At 38.5% G+C, this 17197-nt stretch overlaps 1 protein-coding gene across 1 annotated transcript in view; it reads left to right on the forward strand.

The window, feature by feature from the left end:
• Malrd1 (MAM and LDL receptor class A domain containing 1) overlaps positions 1-17197 on the forward strand; it is a 721844-nt gene that overhangs the window by 48923 nt on the left and 655724 nt on the right. The window contains exons 3-4 of the mRNA XM_029557135.1: positions 16479-16573; positions 16661-16822. Of these exons, the coding sequence (XP_029412995.1) occupies positions 16479-16573; positions 16661-16822 (257 nt within the window). The remainder of the gene's footprint in view (positions 1-16478; positions 16574-16660; positions 16823-17197) is intronic.

A 17197-nucleotide genomic window follows, 5' to 3' on the forward strand; every position in this document is an offset into this window, starting at 1 on the left:
AAACAATACCATACATCAAATGGGCCTAACAGACATCTACCAAATATTCCACCGAAGCACCAAAGAATATACATTGTATTGAGCTCCCCATGGAACTCTCTACAAAATCGACCATATGCTGGGGCACAAAACAAACCTCAACGAATACAAAAAGACTGAAATAATTCCATGCATCCTATCAGAGCACAATGCAATAAAGCTTAAAATCAACACCGGAAGAAGCCCTAATCACCACATGAATGCATGGAGATCAAACAACACACTCCTAAATGATGAATGGGGCAAAAGATAAGAGAGAAATAAAAGTATTCTTGGAACTAAATGAAAAGGACAATACAACACAACAAAACCATTAGGACATGCCTGAAAGCAGTCCTTAGAGGGAAGTTTATAGCTCTACATGCCTACATCAAAAAAATCAGAAAGAACACAAATAAATGACTTAACATTGCAACTCAAGACACTTGAAAAGCAACAGCAAACAAAACCCAAACCCAGCAGACAAGAAGAAATAACAAAACTCAGGGCAGAAATTAATGAAATTGAAACAAAGAAAACAATATAAAGAATCAAAAAATCCAAGAGTTGGTTCTTTGAAAAGATAAAAAGATTAACAGATGGTTAGCCCAGTTAACCAAAAGAAGGAAAGAGCACCTCCAAGTCAACAAAAGCAGGGACGAAAGGGGAAACATTACAACAGACACCAGAAACATAAAGAACATTATAAGGGAATACTTTAAAAATCTATAGGCTACTAAATTTGAAAACCTAAAAGAAATGGATGGATATCTAAAGGCATGGGAACCACCAAAACTAAACCAAGAAAGATTAACAGCTTAAACAGACACATAACACAAAAAGAAATTGAAAAAGTAATACAAAACCTCCTGACTAAGAAAAGCCCAAGACCAGATGGATTTACAGCAGAAATCTATCAGTCTTTTAAAGCAGATCTGCATAAAATACTACTTAGTATTTACAGCAGAATTCTACTAGACATTTAAGGAAGACCTCCAACCAATGCTACTTAAATTATTCAAAAAGGCAGAAATAGAGGGAGAACTCCAAAATTCCATCTATGAAGCCAACATCACTCTAATACCAAAGCCAGGTAAAGATACAACCAAAAAAGAAAACTACAGATCCGTATCCTTAATGAACATAGATGCAAAAATTCTCAACATGATACAAACTGCATACAGACACACATCAAAAAGATCATCCACTATGATCAAGTTGGCTTTATCTCAGAGATGAAGGGGTGGTTCAATATACATAAGTCAATAAGTGTCATAAATCTTATAAATGGGCTCAAAGACAAGAACCACATTATCATTTCAATAGATGCAGAGAAGGCCTTTGACAAAATTCAACATGCATCCATGCTCAAAGTCCTAGAGGGAATTGGACTGGAAGGACACACCTCAACATAATTAAAGCCATATATAACAAACCCACAGCCAACATCATTCTAAATGGAGAAAAACTGGAAGCATTCCCATTGAAATCAGGAACCAGACAAGGCTGTCCACTATCTCCACTTCTCTTTAACATAGTGCTTGAAACTCTTGAAAGAACAGTAAGACAAGAGCAGGAAAATAAAGGAGTAATAATTGGAAAAGAAGAGATAAAATTATCCATTTTTGCAGATGATATGATATTATATCTAAGAGATGCCAAAAATTCCACCAGAAAACTCCTAGAAATTATTAATACATTCAGTAAAGTGGCAGATTACAAAATTAACTTACAAAAGTCTGTAGCCTTTCTATATACCAATAACAAGCAATCAGAGAAAGAGCACATAGATACACTCCCTTTCAAAATAGCTACAAAAAATATCTAAGAATTTACCTGACCAAAGACATTAAAGAGCTCTACAAGGAAAAATTTAAACCTTTAAAGAAGGAGATTGAAGAAGACATCAGAAGATGGAAGGACCTCCCATCCTCATGGATTGGAAGAATCGCTATTGTGAAAATGACCATCCTACCAAAAGTCATTTATAGATTCAATGCAATGCCAATCAAAATCCCCATGACATTTTTCATGGAATTTGAGAAAAGGATCCTAAGATTCATGTGGAAGCACAAAAGACCTCAGAGAGCCAAAACAACCCTGAGTACTAAGAGTAATGCCAGTTGGATTACTATACCAGATTTTAAGATGTATTACAGAGCTATAGTCATAAAAAGAACAGGGTACTGGCACAAAAATAGACCCATAGATCAATGGAACAAAATTGAAGACCCAAATATGAGTAACTGCAATTTCGGCCACCTGATATTTGACAAAGGGGCCAAGAATATTCACTGGAGGAAAGACAGCATGTTCAGCAAATGGTGCTGACAAAACTGGATCTCTACCTGTAGAAGAATGAAACTACACTCCTGTCTTTCACCCTGCACAAAAGTCCATTCCAAAGACCTCAATGTAAAGAATGAAACTCTGAAACTCTTAGAAGAAAACATTGGGAAAAATGTACAAGATAGGTGTAGGAAAGGATTTTCTAAACCGGATATCAATTGCTCAGGAATCAAGGGTAAGAATTAACAAATGGGACCTCATTAAACAAAAAGCTTCTGTACATCAAAGGAGGAAACCAGGGAAGCAAACAGAAAACCCACAGAATGGGAGAAAATCTTCACCAGAGAAACATCCGACACAACATTAGTATCCAGAACTCAAAAAGCAAAGAATCAAGGCAAGAAGTAACTCTATTAAAAGATGGGCTAAACAGCTGAACAGAGAGTTTTCAAAAGAAGAAGTAAAGATGGCTATGAAGCGTCTTAAAAGATGTTCAACATCACTAATAATTAGGTAAATGAAAATTAAAACCTCTTTAAGATTTCATCTTACCCCAGTCAGACTGGTTAAGATCAAGAGAACAAATAATGCCAAATGTTGGAGAGGATGTGGGGAAAGGGGAACACTCATCCACTGCTGGTGGGGCTGCAAACTGGTTCAACCCCTATGGACTTGGCATATACTCAAAGAATTCATCCTATTGCAGAGACACTTGTACATCGATGTTTGTTGCTGCTCTTTTCACAATAGCTAAGAGATGGAAGCAACCTAAGTGTAGCTTGATTGATGAGTGGATAATGAAAATGTGGATCATTTATACGATGGAGTTTTACTCAGCATTAAGAAAGAAAGATGAAATCATGAAATCTGCAAGTAAATGGATGGAACTAGGAAATGTTATTTTAAGTGAAGTAACACAGACTCAGAAAAAAGTCAACATATGTTTTCCCTCATAATTGGATCCTAGAAACAAACCCTGGTAAGTGAGTATGTATCCAGACATAACTTCAGGAACCATTAAAATGGAAAGGAACTAGGGAGGTAAAGGAAAAGAAATAACCTGAAAGAGAAGAACAGTAGGAAACAGGCATGAATAAGGGAGATACAGATAAAAGTTGGGCTAGTTTAAGGGAGGGGGGAGGGAAGGGTATACAAGGAACCTAGGGGATAAAGGGAAAGAAGGAGCTCAAGAGAGGTAGGACTGTAGGAGAAGGGTATTATTAAGGGAGAAAGGGGAGAAATGGGGGCACCATAAGTGGGAAAACCATGATGGAGGGGTGAGATAATGCCAGAGATAAATAATACCTACCTAGTTTTGAAAACCAGAGGGAACCATATTACTCCTACAACCTACTGACAAATTATACATAGCAGATCAAGAAGTATATGCCTAGGTAAGGTTTATCTGAGAACAATTGGTCTTTGCCAAAGATTTATCTACATGACACACAGTAATTAAGAATACCAGACTGGTGGAACTAACCTTCTTGGATGTTTTACAGACATAGTTTGAGGCCTATAATAATTTGGTCAGAGGGACATAAAGGACAGTTTTTGCTCCTTGCCCTCCTAGGTCAACTAGTTCCAGGGGACTATGAGCATCTCTCAAAATGTCTTGTGATTGTGGTGGGTCACGTGTCCTCTTGATCAAGGAGGCTGAGGAAACGCCAACAGATGGACTTGAACCAGTGTCCAGTCTACAAAGAGGAGGGTCAACGCAAAAGAAACATTTCCTCCTTGCTTCCAAGAGAAGCCAGCCATGGTCGAGCAGGACATTTGACTTATCTTCACATAGGTGGAACTGGTAAAAGAAAGGAGCTAGAGGCTCATCCCAAGCCCATGTGACCCCTGGGGAACAGATCCTCAAATGACCTTAAGAGTTAAAAATAAATTGGTTTATCTGGGCCATCTGTATGGCCTTAAACACCCAAAAGGAAAGTATAACCAAAGATTAAAGGGGTCAATATAATTTCTTAAGAGTCCATATGCATAGTAAAGGCTATATAACAAGCAACAATGCCATATAAGAGATACCTTCTTTTGAGTTCTTGGCCAGGGTGGCCAAAGGGATTCCCAGATTGTAACTCAGCATAGAACTGGGAAAATAAACAGCAGACCCCACCCCAATCTTATCTAAAGGAATATTGATAACTAATTGCTACTAGATGAGGAACAGCTGACCCTCCTAAAACAAAGACCTCTAGATAGGCTGACTAGATTGACCAGAAGGGCAAGTAGTGGGGAATGGCTGGGGTGCTGACAACACAGCAGACAGTAGCAGGGATATCAGAGTATAAGGGCTCTAGTGGGGGGAGGGAGGCTATGGGAGGGTGCTCTCTGGGAAGTGGGTGTATAGTTGCATAAGATGTTTTGGGATATTCTTTGTGTTATACACACACACAAAATCAACAAATTTTTAAAAATGTATTATTTTTGAGAAGGAAGCATGCAAATTTACATCATGTTATTAGTAGAGGTGATAAACATTACCATTGAAATCTACCTGATGACTTTATAGATATACACAGGTGCTAAGGATCCAAGTGCAACCGATCATGACTAGTAATAGATACATAGAGATTAGAGACGCATGCACCAACATCTCAGCGTTGGTAGCAAAGACAATGAGTCCTTCTGCAAGGAATATATTCTAAAATGAAATGGAGATCTTTTTTAAAGCTTAAAAACTCATTCGATTTTATGTCTTACAGGGCTTACACTGAGTTCAATATTGTATAACTGTATTAATTCAACTGTGAACCTAGAAACTTACAGCCACTTGTGTAATTCTTCAAAACAAAAAAATTGCTCCTTAATAATTAGTAGATGTGAAAAGCATTATCATTGAAATCTACTTGATGACTTTATATCCATGTTCAGATGCCAAGGAGCTCAGAAAGTAACTGACTGTGACTAGTAATAATCTGATATATAGAGATTAGAAATGCACGTGCAAACATCTTAACGTCAATTGCATTAAAAATATATTTTTCTGTATGAAACTGTGTATTTTAATAATGAAATGGAGATCTTTTTAAAAGGTTAAAACCTCATTTAATTTTATTTCTAATAGGGTTTATACTGAGCACAACATTGTATAACTGTAATAATTCAACTGTAGCTCTAAAAATTACAGCCGATTTTGAAAGAGATGCATCTTAGCTGCGGAAATTGTTACTGAATATGTCAATGCTGTTGTAATTAAATGCTTTTTCTAAGTATGTAGTTATTAAATAAATAATTTTAAAAAATTTTGTAGAGACTGTAGAGACAGCTCAGTGGTTAAGAGCCCTGAGTGCTCTTGCAGGGGAGCTGGGTTCAGTTTCTAGCACCCATATGCCAGGTAACAGCCATTCATAACTTCAGTTTCAGGGGAATCAGATCCCTCTTTTGTCCTCTGCAGGCATTGCATGACACAGATGCACTTATATACATGCAGGCCAAACACTCATACCCAAAAATATAAATAAAAATGGGGGCTGGAGAGATAGCACAGCAGTTAAGAACACTGTCTGTTCTTGCAGAAGACCCATGTTTGAATCCCAGCACCCACATGGCAGCTAACAACTATCTGTAACTCTAGTTCCAGTGGATCCGACAATCTTTTCTGTCCTCTGCGGGCATTGCACGACAAGGGGCACTTACCTACATGCAAGTAATATATACTCATACACATAAAATAAAAGTAATAAATAAAATATTTTTTTCGTCCCAGCACTTGGGAGGCAGAGGCAGGTGGATTATTGTGAGTTCAAGGCCAGCCTTGTCTACATAGTGAGTTCAGGTCAGCTGGGACTACAGGGAGACCCTGTCTCAAAAAGACAAAAATAATAAATAAATAAATAAGTAAATATAAATATTTTATTTATGTAGGTGCCCATGGTGGCCAGAAGAGGCAATATATCCCTTGGAGGTGGAGTTACAGGCAGTTGTGAACTTAACAACCCTAGGCAATGAAATGTGAACTCAGGTGTTTTGTAAGAGTAGTAAGTGCTCTTAGGCACTGAGATATCTCCCCAGACTTTATTATATTGATTTTACTATACTTATATTACATATATTCCTATATATATGCATAACTATAGATAAATATATGTTTATTATGCTAGTGTTACACTATCTTGATTATCAGTATGTTGTAGTAAGGTTTGGAAAGAATTGACTATGAAAGACTTGGTGTTTCTCTCGACATTGTGATAGTATACTGCATTGCTTCCATTTCCATATAAATTCAGGGTAAAGTCAAAGGCATTGTGAATATCATGAAAAAAAGTGTGTTGAATTTGTCGTAATTTCATGAGCACTGTTGTTTAACAAATAATTTCTCCAACCCAACACACCCGATGTCTTTTCATGTATCTAGGTCTTTTAAATTTTATCTCAACAATGTTTTGTGGTTTTCATTATAACAATCTCATGTTGTTGTTGTTGAGACAGGGTCTCCCTGTAGCCCAAGCTAGCCTGGAACTCACTATATAGACCTGGCTCACCTTGATCTCACAGAGATCTGCCTACCTCTGTTTCATGAGTGGTAAGGTTAAAGGTGTATATTATATCTTGCTTTTTTCGATAAGATTACATCTGTGTTTTCTACTGTAGGTATTGTAAATGGGATTACGTTCTTAATTTCACTTTCAGAGTGAATGCAGCTACTTTTACATACTGATTTTGTGTCCTACAAATTATCAAGTGGTTTATAGCAGGATTTTTTGCGGATGCTTCAAATTCTTCTATTTACAAGGTAATGAGAACTGAAAATAGAGAAAGAAGTTTCGGTTTTCATTATAGTTCCCTTCTGAATACACAATATCTTATTTGCAGGTCTAACTGCTGGGTAGAGACTCAGGAATAACCCTGCCTAGAAGGGCAATGCACAGCTCCTGTCTAAGTCCACCAGGGAAAATTTTCTCCATTATTATATCTTCTGACATAGTGTTTGCTGCTGTGTTTAGATGATGTCATTTATAGGGATGCCAACTCCTCGTCTATTGTGGTATGTTGTGTGTTTTCACCACAAGAGACTATGACACTTTGCCAGATGTTTTTCCTCTGTTAAGTGAGTTTCGTCCTTTACTTGATAAAGATGATATGTGTTTTGTTTCTTTAAAATTATATAAGTTTTTAAAAGTAACTGTACAAAGAAATGGGCTTCACCATGGCAATTTTAATCTGTACATTTTATGGGTCCCGCTCTTCCCCTCACCCCTGCTCCTTTCTGTTGGTTGGTTCCTCTCACCCTACATATCCTTTTTGCTTTCATGTCACATGCATTTAAATACACCCTTTCTTCCACCTCCCTCTCCCAGCATCTCTTATACCATATTGTGCTGTATAGCTTTAGTGTCAACTTGACACACCTGGGTTGAGGGAGCCTCGATTGGGGAAGTGCCTCTATTGGACTGGCCTGTGGCCATGTCTGAGGGGCATCTTCTTGATGAGTGATATAGGAGAGCCCAGCCCACTGTGGGTGGTGCCACCCCTGGGCAGGTGGGCCTGTGTTGCATAAGAAAGCAGGCTGAGCAGGGGCCAGGGGAGCAAGCCAGTAAGCACCGTTCCTCCATGGCCTGTGCTCCAGCTCCTGCCTCCAGGTTCCTGCCCTGAGTTCCTAAAAAAAAAAAAAAAAAGCCAAAAAGAAAACTGCACAAAACACTGGTAACAGTGAGTTGCTTCTATGATTTGTAAGGAGAAAGCAAGAGGGAAAATGAAATGTTTCCTGTAGTTGATGCCTACACAGGCAGCTTTAGGAGTCTTCAGGTGTGAAGAATTTAAAAAGCATTTTATTTCATGGTCTGTGATTAAAACAAAAGGAGTGATTTTGGTAATGTAGGCATTTTCTTTTTAAAAATATTATTTTTATTTTATGTATATGAGCGTATTGCCTGCATGTGTATAAGTATACCTGTGTGATGCAATGCAATAGCGATCAGAAGAGGGTGTCAGATCCCCTGGAACTGGAGTTACAGATGGTTGTTAGCCACCATGTCGGTGCTAGGAGTCAATCCCAGGTTCTCTGCAAGAGCAGTCAGAGCTCTTAACCACTGAGCCATCTCTTCAGCCTATAATGTAGTCATTTTCACAGTATTAATTCTGTTAATCCATGAGCATGGAGGTCTTTCACTCATTTAGTGTCTTCTTCAAATTCTTTCTTCAGTGTCTTGATACTTTCCTTGTGATAGTATTTTAATAATTGGGACAAGAAGTTAAAGATGGAATGCAAATGTCTGAGAAATATTTTTTTAATGTTCAACATCTTTAGTCGTCAGGGATATTCAGATTAAAACCACTTTGAGATTTCACCTTACTCAGCTCAGAATGGCTAAGATCTAAAGATAAAGAATGACAAATGCTGGTGAGGACATGGAGAAAGGGGAACTCTGTCCACTGCTGGTGTGACTGCAAACTGGTGCAGCCACTATGAATTCAGTGTGGCCATTCCTCAAAAAGATAAAAATTGGTCTACCATGTGGTCCAGCCGTACCACCCAAAGACTCCATACCCTACTACAGAAATACATCTTCGCTCGTGTTCATTACTGCCCTTTTTATAATAACCAGGAATTGGAAACAATCTAGAAATCCATCAACTGATGAATGGATAATGAAGGTGTGGTACATATGCACAATGGAATATTATCCAGGCCTTTGAAAAACCAAAATCAAGATTCACAGGTAAATGAATGGAAGTGGAAACAGTTGTATTTTCTGGATGGACCTTTGCCTTACGAGTTTGTGGTGGCCTCCCTTTATCCTCTCTGATTGGTTTAGATTTGAAGTCTACTCCATCAGATAAGAGAATGATTTTGCTAACTTGTTTTCAGCTCCAATGCTTAGTTTTTTTATTTCCCTGTTTTACTCTCTGTTTGACGGTGTTTTTGCCAGTGTGGTTTGTGGAGGCAACAGATAACTGCATCTTGTTTTCTGATTGTGATAGTCAGTCTGCATCTTTTAAAGCTAAATTAAATGCATTTTAAGACTTTTTTTGAAAAGAACAAGGAATTTTCTTTATTTTTCACAAATTGAGGCTATGTAGGTATCATATATTTTAAATCACAAACACCCTTGTCTTTGTAATCTAAGTTAATGAATATAGCCTGAGTTGAAAACCAAGGAACTTGAAAAAAAGTAGAAATTACAGCAATACCTGTTATTAAAAACCTGTTAGGCACTTTCTTTCAAAGTAGTTTTATATCTTATTATTCTTGACACTGTTTCTAAAGAAAAACTCCTTTATTCCAAGCAATAAGGAACAAAAGGTAGAATCCTTGCTTAAAGAGGTTGAACTCAGATCCTCAGGCCACCAGAGAATCACTGATTTCTGGAGCTGCTGCTGATGACCGTGGTAGAAGGAAGTCCCTTTAGTAAGCTCAAGCCAGAGACTGAGGCAGCAGGTAAAACAGAGCAGCACCCTCAGTGGGTCAAGCCACTGAGGGCAGGGTGCTCTAGGGATGGTTTCATGAGAGCAAGTCAATAGTCACTCTGTCAAACTGCGCAATGAGCAGGGAAAGCCTGAAATAGCATCCCACTGGTAATAGGCTGTCAGTGGCTTGGTCATATTGGATTGAACCATGAATAGCCAGGGCCACGGCTGTGCCTGATGCTGCCCTTCTGCGCAGATGTCGGTGGCCCACAGAAAAGGAGCTTGAGAGGCATTTACTATTTCTTGTGGTTTTGCTGGAAATTCTGATTAGATAGCTGCTCCCTTATTAATTTTAGGAGTTTTCTTTTCTTTCTTTCTTTCTTTCTTTCTTTCTTTCTTTCTTTCTTTCTTTCTTTCTTTCTCTCTCTCTCTTTCTTTCTCTCTCTCTTTCTTTTCTTTCTGTGGTGGGTTCAATGGATTCCTTTCCATCTATCCTTTTTCACGTGTTTTTCATGTGAAACGCATCCTTTCCTCTGCTCTCTTGATTGAGACTGTCCTTTGTCTTCTTCTGTGTGCAATATTCCTTTTTAAGTATTTTCTGTAGTACTTGCTTAGTTGTCATGAATTGCCTTAGCTTGTGATTTTCTTGAAGAGCTCTTATTTATCAATTTAAGAGATACTTTGTAGTTCACAGCAATCTTGATTGGTGGTTATTGAATTTCAGAGTTTCAAATGTCTTTCTTTGCTTTCTTGGCTATTGCGGTTTCAATGGGAGATCTGGTACTCTTCCTTTGTAGGTGACTTGGTATTTTCCCTTACAGTTTTCAATATTGTTTACTCGTTTTTTTTTATTTTTTGACATCTTGTCTGTCCTGCGCTATTGTCTCACCAGCAAGAACGACGCGGCACACTCAGGATCCTTCTGCAGAAAAGCTTTAATGCATCTTGAGAGGGAGAGCATAAGCTTACAGGGCGAAGACCCCAAATGTCGGAAACCCAGCCCTTATATAGGTTAGTAAGCCCGTCTTGGACGTGGCAACTCTTGATTGGTCGCAAACTCATCAGCCCATATCACGCCACGAGGTAGGCAGAGACTAGAAGGTGGAAAATTACTTCGGGCATGCGTACTGACTTATTTACTGCTCAGCATGAACCGGATGTGAGCGCCATCTTGTAATGGCGTCTGCAGGGACGGCAGGCGGCTCCCCACACTTGTCTATAATATGTCAGGGAGAGGTTGTGCAGCAGTCATGTCTATTTGGGGTATAAATGCCTCTTAGACCTCTATTTGGGGTTCAAATGCTTCTAAATGGACATGTTTGAGTGTCCACTTTTTTTTGTAGCTTTTTGGAAATCTGCTGCAAGTTCATTGAATAAATTGTAGTTAGACTTTCAGCTACGTCTTCCCTGCAGATTCTTAGGTTCCATTCTCTGTGTGGATGTTTGGTCATGATTATTAATTTTCCTTATGTCTGAATGCATTATTGTCAAATTTACTCTCTGCTCATCTTACCTGTCAGTCACACTCTCTGCTGTCACTTTTATCTGGTTGATTGAGTCTTACGTCCCAACTTTCTGCTTCGCTCTTTTTTCAGTGTCTCAGTTTCTTTGATGAATTTTTTTCCTCTGTGCTCTTGAATTTCTCATCTAAATTGCTGACAATTTCATACATTTTACTAATATTTTGGTCTAGGTTGGGAATCGATTTCTTCATCCATCATCTGATTAATGGATAATGAAAATGTGGACCATATACACAATGGATTTTTATTCAGCACTAAAAAATGAAATAATGATATTAGCAAGAAAGTGAATAAAACTGGGAACTGTTACGCCGAGTACCTACTGAGTACCCGGCTCCAGACCAGCAAACAGAATGTATACTCTCTATATAGACAGATCCTAACTTCAAATTCTTGTATTTCTGTGTCCTTAGAGGCCAGGGAGCGAAAAAGAACCTACGGGGGAGGGGAGCTGAAGGGAGGGGAACGTGTTAAAACACAAGTAAAATCAAAGCAGAGGCAAGAATCACTAGGTATGGAAAGGTTTAAATGAAGGTAGGGTGAAGGACAGGGAAAAAGATGGAGGGAGGTTACCCCGAACGAAGAATTTATGTCCAGTACTTGCAGGATCTCTGGAATGTTTTGCCCTGGCCACTCCTCAGGTTTTGTTATGCCGTTTGTTGTTGTTCCTTGTTCTTAATGACTTTCTGACCTAATTCTGTAAGGTCTTTAGTCCTAAGTTTAGCCACTAGAGTTGTTACTCTGTCAGCATACTGACCAGGTTCTGACACAGAAGCCGTTCTGTAATTCCCTGTGTCCTGACATTTCACAACGATAGCACAAAATACCTAAATACATAAACCAAATACCTTACGAACAACAGAATCGTGTCTCTCAATGTTCTAAAGGTGGGAAAATTCACGATCAACACAGCAGGGGTTGCTGGTGGCGTTTGCTTCCTTGTTCATAGGCGGGAACGTTGTTTTTGTTTCTTCACATGGTACATACAATGATCAAGGCAGCTCTTTTGTGAATACTGTTTGTGTCCATGAGACCTCTGCCCTCATGATCCACTCACTTCCTAAAATTCTCTTCTAATGCCATCATATTGCTGATTGGGTGTCATATGAGTTTTAGGAAGGACACATCAAACCTTCAATCCGAAACAGCTGAGCACCAATAAACATCTCCGCTAGGGCCGAGGGACTGCTGTGTGCTCATCGAAGTATACCTTCCCAGCATTTAGGCAGCAGACAGCTTGGGCTTGCTCATTTCCTTCCTTTACCGTGCCCATAGACCAGCCAGAGGTAAGAACTTAGGAGTTTCTTTGAGTCTTTCCAGAGAATATGCACAGTACTGCATATGCACATATCCTTCTAGATTTGTAGGAAAATGTTGGCAATTTTCACAGCCCCTATCAGTATCTCATGGTCATGGACTTTATGGTTACTCTATATTTTACCAGAAACACTGTATCAGGCAACTGAGAAGTTAAAAATCAACTGTCACTGGTTTTAATCAAGTCTATTCTGTGGAGAAAGATTTTCTTATGGGGAGAGCTATTACTGTGCTTAATGTCAAACTATTATAAGTGGTCTGTCATGGAGCCACCTGTCAGGTCAAATCTGACAATTATATGGAGTTGAGGCTTCTACAGAGTTCTTCCTTCACTGTAATTCCTCTGATTGTTTTGTAAAGTCACTGCCCAGTGGCTTCATGAGACAAGGACAAGTTAAAACCCCAAATCTCTGTTTTTACTGCAATTTCTGAACTAAAAACTCTCCTGTTGGCTGTTAACATAGGATGACTTTCTAGCACTCTGGAAATGTTGATTCTATATTTTGCCAGTTTAAAAATTGCTTTTGTAGAGGAGAAAATTTCCATAGGTAATCACTTTGTGATTTTCATTAACATCACCTTCGTTCATATGTTTTATGATCATATAATGTGATTCTCCTCGCCCTTTGTCACTGACATCAGACGTAAGTTGGTATGCAGGATTCATATAGAAGTTTCTAGCAAGGAAAATGGATTTCTGTTTGAATATGGCTTTTGTTTTTGTTCTTGTTTTAAGACAGGGTCTCCTTTTAGCCCCAGCTGGCCAGCAACTTGCTATGTAGTCCAGGCTGGCCTGGATCTCACAGAGTTCCACCTGCCTCTGCCTTCTGAGTGTTGGGATTAAAGATGTGCACCACCATGCCTGGCTTGAGTATGTTTTAAGAGATACATTTTTTTACAAATATTTTTCTAATTTTATACAACTTGTCCACTTAATAAGTATTTGACAGAGCTTAAGATTTACAGAATCTAACAAATATTTTGCAATTTGAAGGGGTTCGTATTTAGATTATTTTCACTGTATTATTTAAATACCCTTTTCTTCTTGTTAAAGTTTGACACTTTGACCTTTGCTTTACACCTCTGATGTTGCTATGAGAACCTGTTCCTGAAGCTAGGTCTCTCTGGAATTCACTTATGAGTCGTTATTAAAGTCCTCTTTCTGGAGTTCTTTGGAGCTCATTGTTTGCAATATAGTCTGCAACAGGATGTCCATTTCATCTGTTCGCATTCAACCTTGTTCCTCACGCAGGACTTGGGCATGGAGGAAACGCAAGGCTGGCTATCAGGAGTTTGAGAATGTGAAACTAACATTCTCTCTTGTCTTGCCTGAGGATAGGGCTGGTAGGATTTGCTGTCACTGTTACTTGATTTGACGTTCAAAGTTTGATTCGTGGCTTTTGTCACTCTTTTATTTTAAACGCCCAATTTTTATTCCATTCATCTCTGTTCTTGTTGGGATTTTATTCCAACACTTAGTTACTGAAAAAAGAAAAAGCCTGCTTATAAAAGGTAGCTGGACAGGAAATCATGATGCCATATTTTTATTTTATCATCTTAATAATTAGTACTTTTAAAAGAACTTTGGTTACATCTCTTTGGTGCCTGTGTGTGTAGTGTCTGCATGTATATGCATGTGTGCATATGTTCATGGTATGTATGTGTATGGAGGTCAGAGGACAACTTGCAAGAAACAGTTCTCTCTTTCTATCATGTATGTTCTAGGAATCAGACTCAGGTAGTCAGGCTTGCTGGTAAGCACCTTAATCTACTGAGCCATCTAATCAACCCTTTATGAGTGTTGTTTTAAAAGTGTATGTTTTAATGATGTGTTGTACATGTGCTTTTGTGAAGTCATGGGGAAAAATGGGAATCTATAAATCCTATAAATAAGCTGAAATAAGGATGACAGAGAAAATAAGAGCCCTGATGATGATGGTGTGTGTGTGTGTGTGTGTGATCAAGGAGTGAGATGAGTGTGTAGAGAGAATACTGCACGCATTGTTTGGTTATCCAAGCACTCCGTAGAGTCTCTTCTTGGTGACTAGCACCAGGAGAAGAAAGGCGCTGATATAATAAGCATGTGGGAAAAGCTGTGTCATCAAAGAGCTACCTTTTTCTGTTGTAAGTAGACACCATGACTGATGCCTTCCAGAAAATAAGAGGACTTCCAGCAGGGTGATGCTCCTCTCTAAGAAAATCTCCATTTGTTGGTTAAATTTTATACTCATAGTAGAAGATGCAGGGCAAAAATATACACTAAAAAATGAAAAAGGAAAATTACTATTGTGACTAAGAAGGATTTACATATAGAAAACAGATATTGCTATTGGGTATATGTTGAATGTTCCTCCTCCTCCTGCTCCTCCTCTGCCTCTTCCTCCTCCTCCTACTCTTCCTCTTCCTCCTCTTCCTTCTCCTCTTTCTTCTTCTTTACCTCCTCCTCCTCTTCCTGCTCCTCCTGTTCCTCTTCCCCCTCCTCCTGTTCCTCCTCCTCCTCTCCCTCCTCCTCCTCTTCCTCTTCCCTGCTTCTCCTTGCTCTTTGCTTTGTTTTCATCTGTCTCATGATTAACAGATTATTACTATAGCAAATGCTAAATAATCTCAAATTATTTCTGGATTTAAAACTTCACTTTCCCTTATAGCTTGAAGATTAACATTTATTAAATACTTGACAATATGTAGAAACATTTGCAGTTTCATAGCCTATATCAAATGACAGTCCATATTTATAAAATCATGTGGCTATACAGTTAAATAATTTACTCTCTCATCATTTGAAAAATATAAATACACTTTGTTATTTAAAATCTTAATGTGTAAGATCTTGTTTTTAATACCAAATCTTTAAAAAAATATGATTAATTTAAGCAATTTTCTTAACCAATGAAAATAATTTTTGAATAAATCTAATGGATGCTGTTTTGTAGTCAAATATTTATAACCAGTAATTTAAAGCCCATTGAATGTCATTTATATGACTAATAATATTGTTTAAAACTAAAACACTGTGTTCACATGTCCCATTATGCTTATCAGATTATTACTGTTTTTAGTATTTGTTTACCTACACAAGGGAAAGCCGATGGCTGTCCACTGGTGCCACAGCAATGTCAGCTCTTCATCCAAGTCACTTTTATGAAATAATCCTAGACATATAAACTTAGCATAAATCATTTCAATTTTGCACCTATGTCTTCAAGCAGTAATTATTTTCATTGTTTAATTTTTTTGGAATAAAAATAGAGAAGAGTTTTGTTAGGCTTCATATTACTATTGATTACTAATGATGTGACAATTAGAATTGGTTTCTAATCTGGCTTTAATATATCACTTAATGAACTGGGCTAGAAATGTCACCACAATCATCATCACACTGTTTTTCCTCATTCCTCTTGACAAACAACAGTGGTGGCTTCCAGATCAGCCAGGACAGGCCCAGTGAAGTGCAGCAGGGAACCCTATGAAAGTCCAGGGAAGACCCAGTGTTTCTTTTAGAGGTCCTCAGGCAGTGGCAGTGTTGTTGGGTATATTATGTATCACAGCATGCAAGAGAACATCAGGGCTCAGTGTTGTTCCTCCTGTGCTGGGGAAAGCTAGGGCTACTTAGTCCAATCCCATTGGAGCGAAAGTACAGTAGATAATGATGTCATTGAAGGGCTTATTTTGGTGGGCAATCCCAGTATTGTGTTTTCCTTGGATATTGTCTTTGTGGAGTTGTCACTTTCTGTCAGATGCAATAAATTATGCTGTGGACTGTTTGCCCATGGTGTATAATCACTAGTAGCTATTTAAATGGGCAATATAAAATATGAGATTATTAGTCAATTTGCTAGATACTATGGATTAAGTTTTAGTCTTTAAACATAATTGTGCTGACTTCATGTATGTGCATTTATGTGTATTTGTGTGCATTTATCAGAATGAGTGCCAGTTATCAGTTGAAGCTAATGTGCTAACTCTTGCCTCCCCTAGCGCATTTTCTGACATTGGTCTCTGGGGTGGATTCTATTTCTTCAAATGTAAGGAGCAGAGTTTTCCTTCCAACAAATGGCCAACAAGTTTGTCAGGTATTTGAAAGCATCAGCATTTCAAGTATTTTAGTACACTGGGAATTCCTTTATTGCAATTATTCAGGCACCTATTTTTCTTCACAGATCACATTTTATGACTTCTCCAGTCACCCGAATGGTACATTGATAGTGGGTCTTCAAACTGGATGTGACCAGCCTATTCAGCACGTGTGGCGAAACACAATGACGCCCCAAAATCAATGGGAGAGAAATGCCATCCAAGTCCAGAGCTCACAGAAATTTCAGGTACTTTCTGAGTCACCAACTGTAGCTGTGAAGAAAAACAAGAACTCTGATCTTCAGTAAATTTAAAAGTTATTTAAAATTGCCAGGCATGGTGGCACACGCCTTTAATCCCAGCACTTGGGAGGCAGAGGCAGGCGGATCTTTGTGAGTTCAAGGCCAGCCTGGTCTACAGAGTGAGTTCCAGGAAAGCTGGGGCTACAGGGAGACCCTGCTCCAAAAAGAAAAAAAAAAAAAGGGTTTTAAAATTAATTAAAAAATCAGGTAGCCAGTCCAGCTGCCAGGGACTGGGACTCCCAGGACATTCTATGCCCAGGCTAATTGGGATGGTGGTCACACTAAAAGACATTTTCATGGTAAAGTTGTAAATTTATGTAA

This window comes from Nannospalax galili, unplaced genomic scaffold (assembly GCF_000622305.1).
Source record: "Nannospalax galili isolate Female #2095 unplaced genomic scaffold, S.galili_v1.0 scaffold487, whole genome shotgun sequence".
NCBI lineage: Eukaryota > Metazoa > Chordata > Mammalia > Rodentia > Spalacidae > Nannospalax > Nannospalax galili.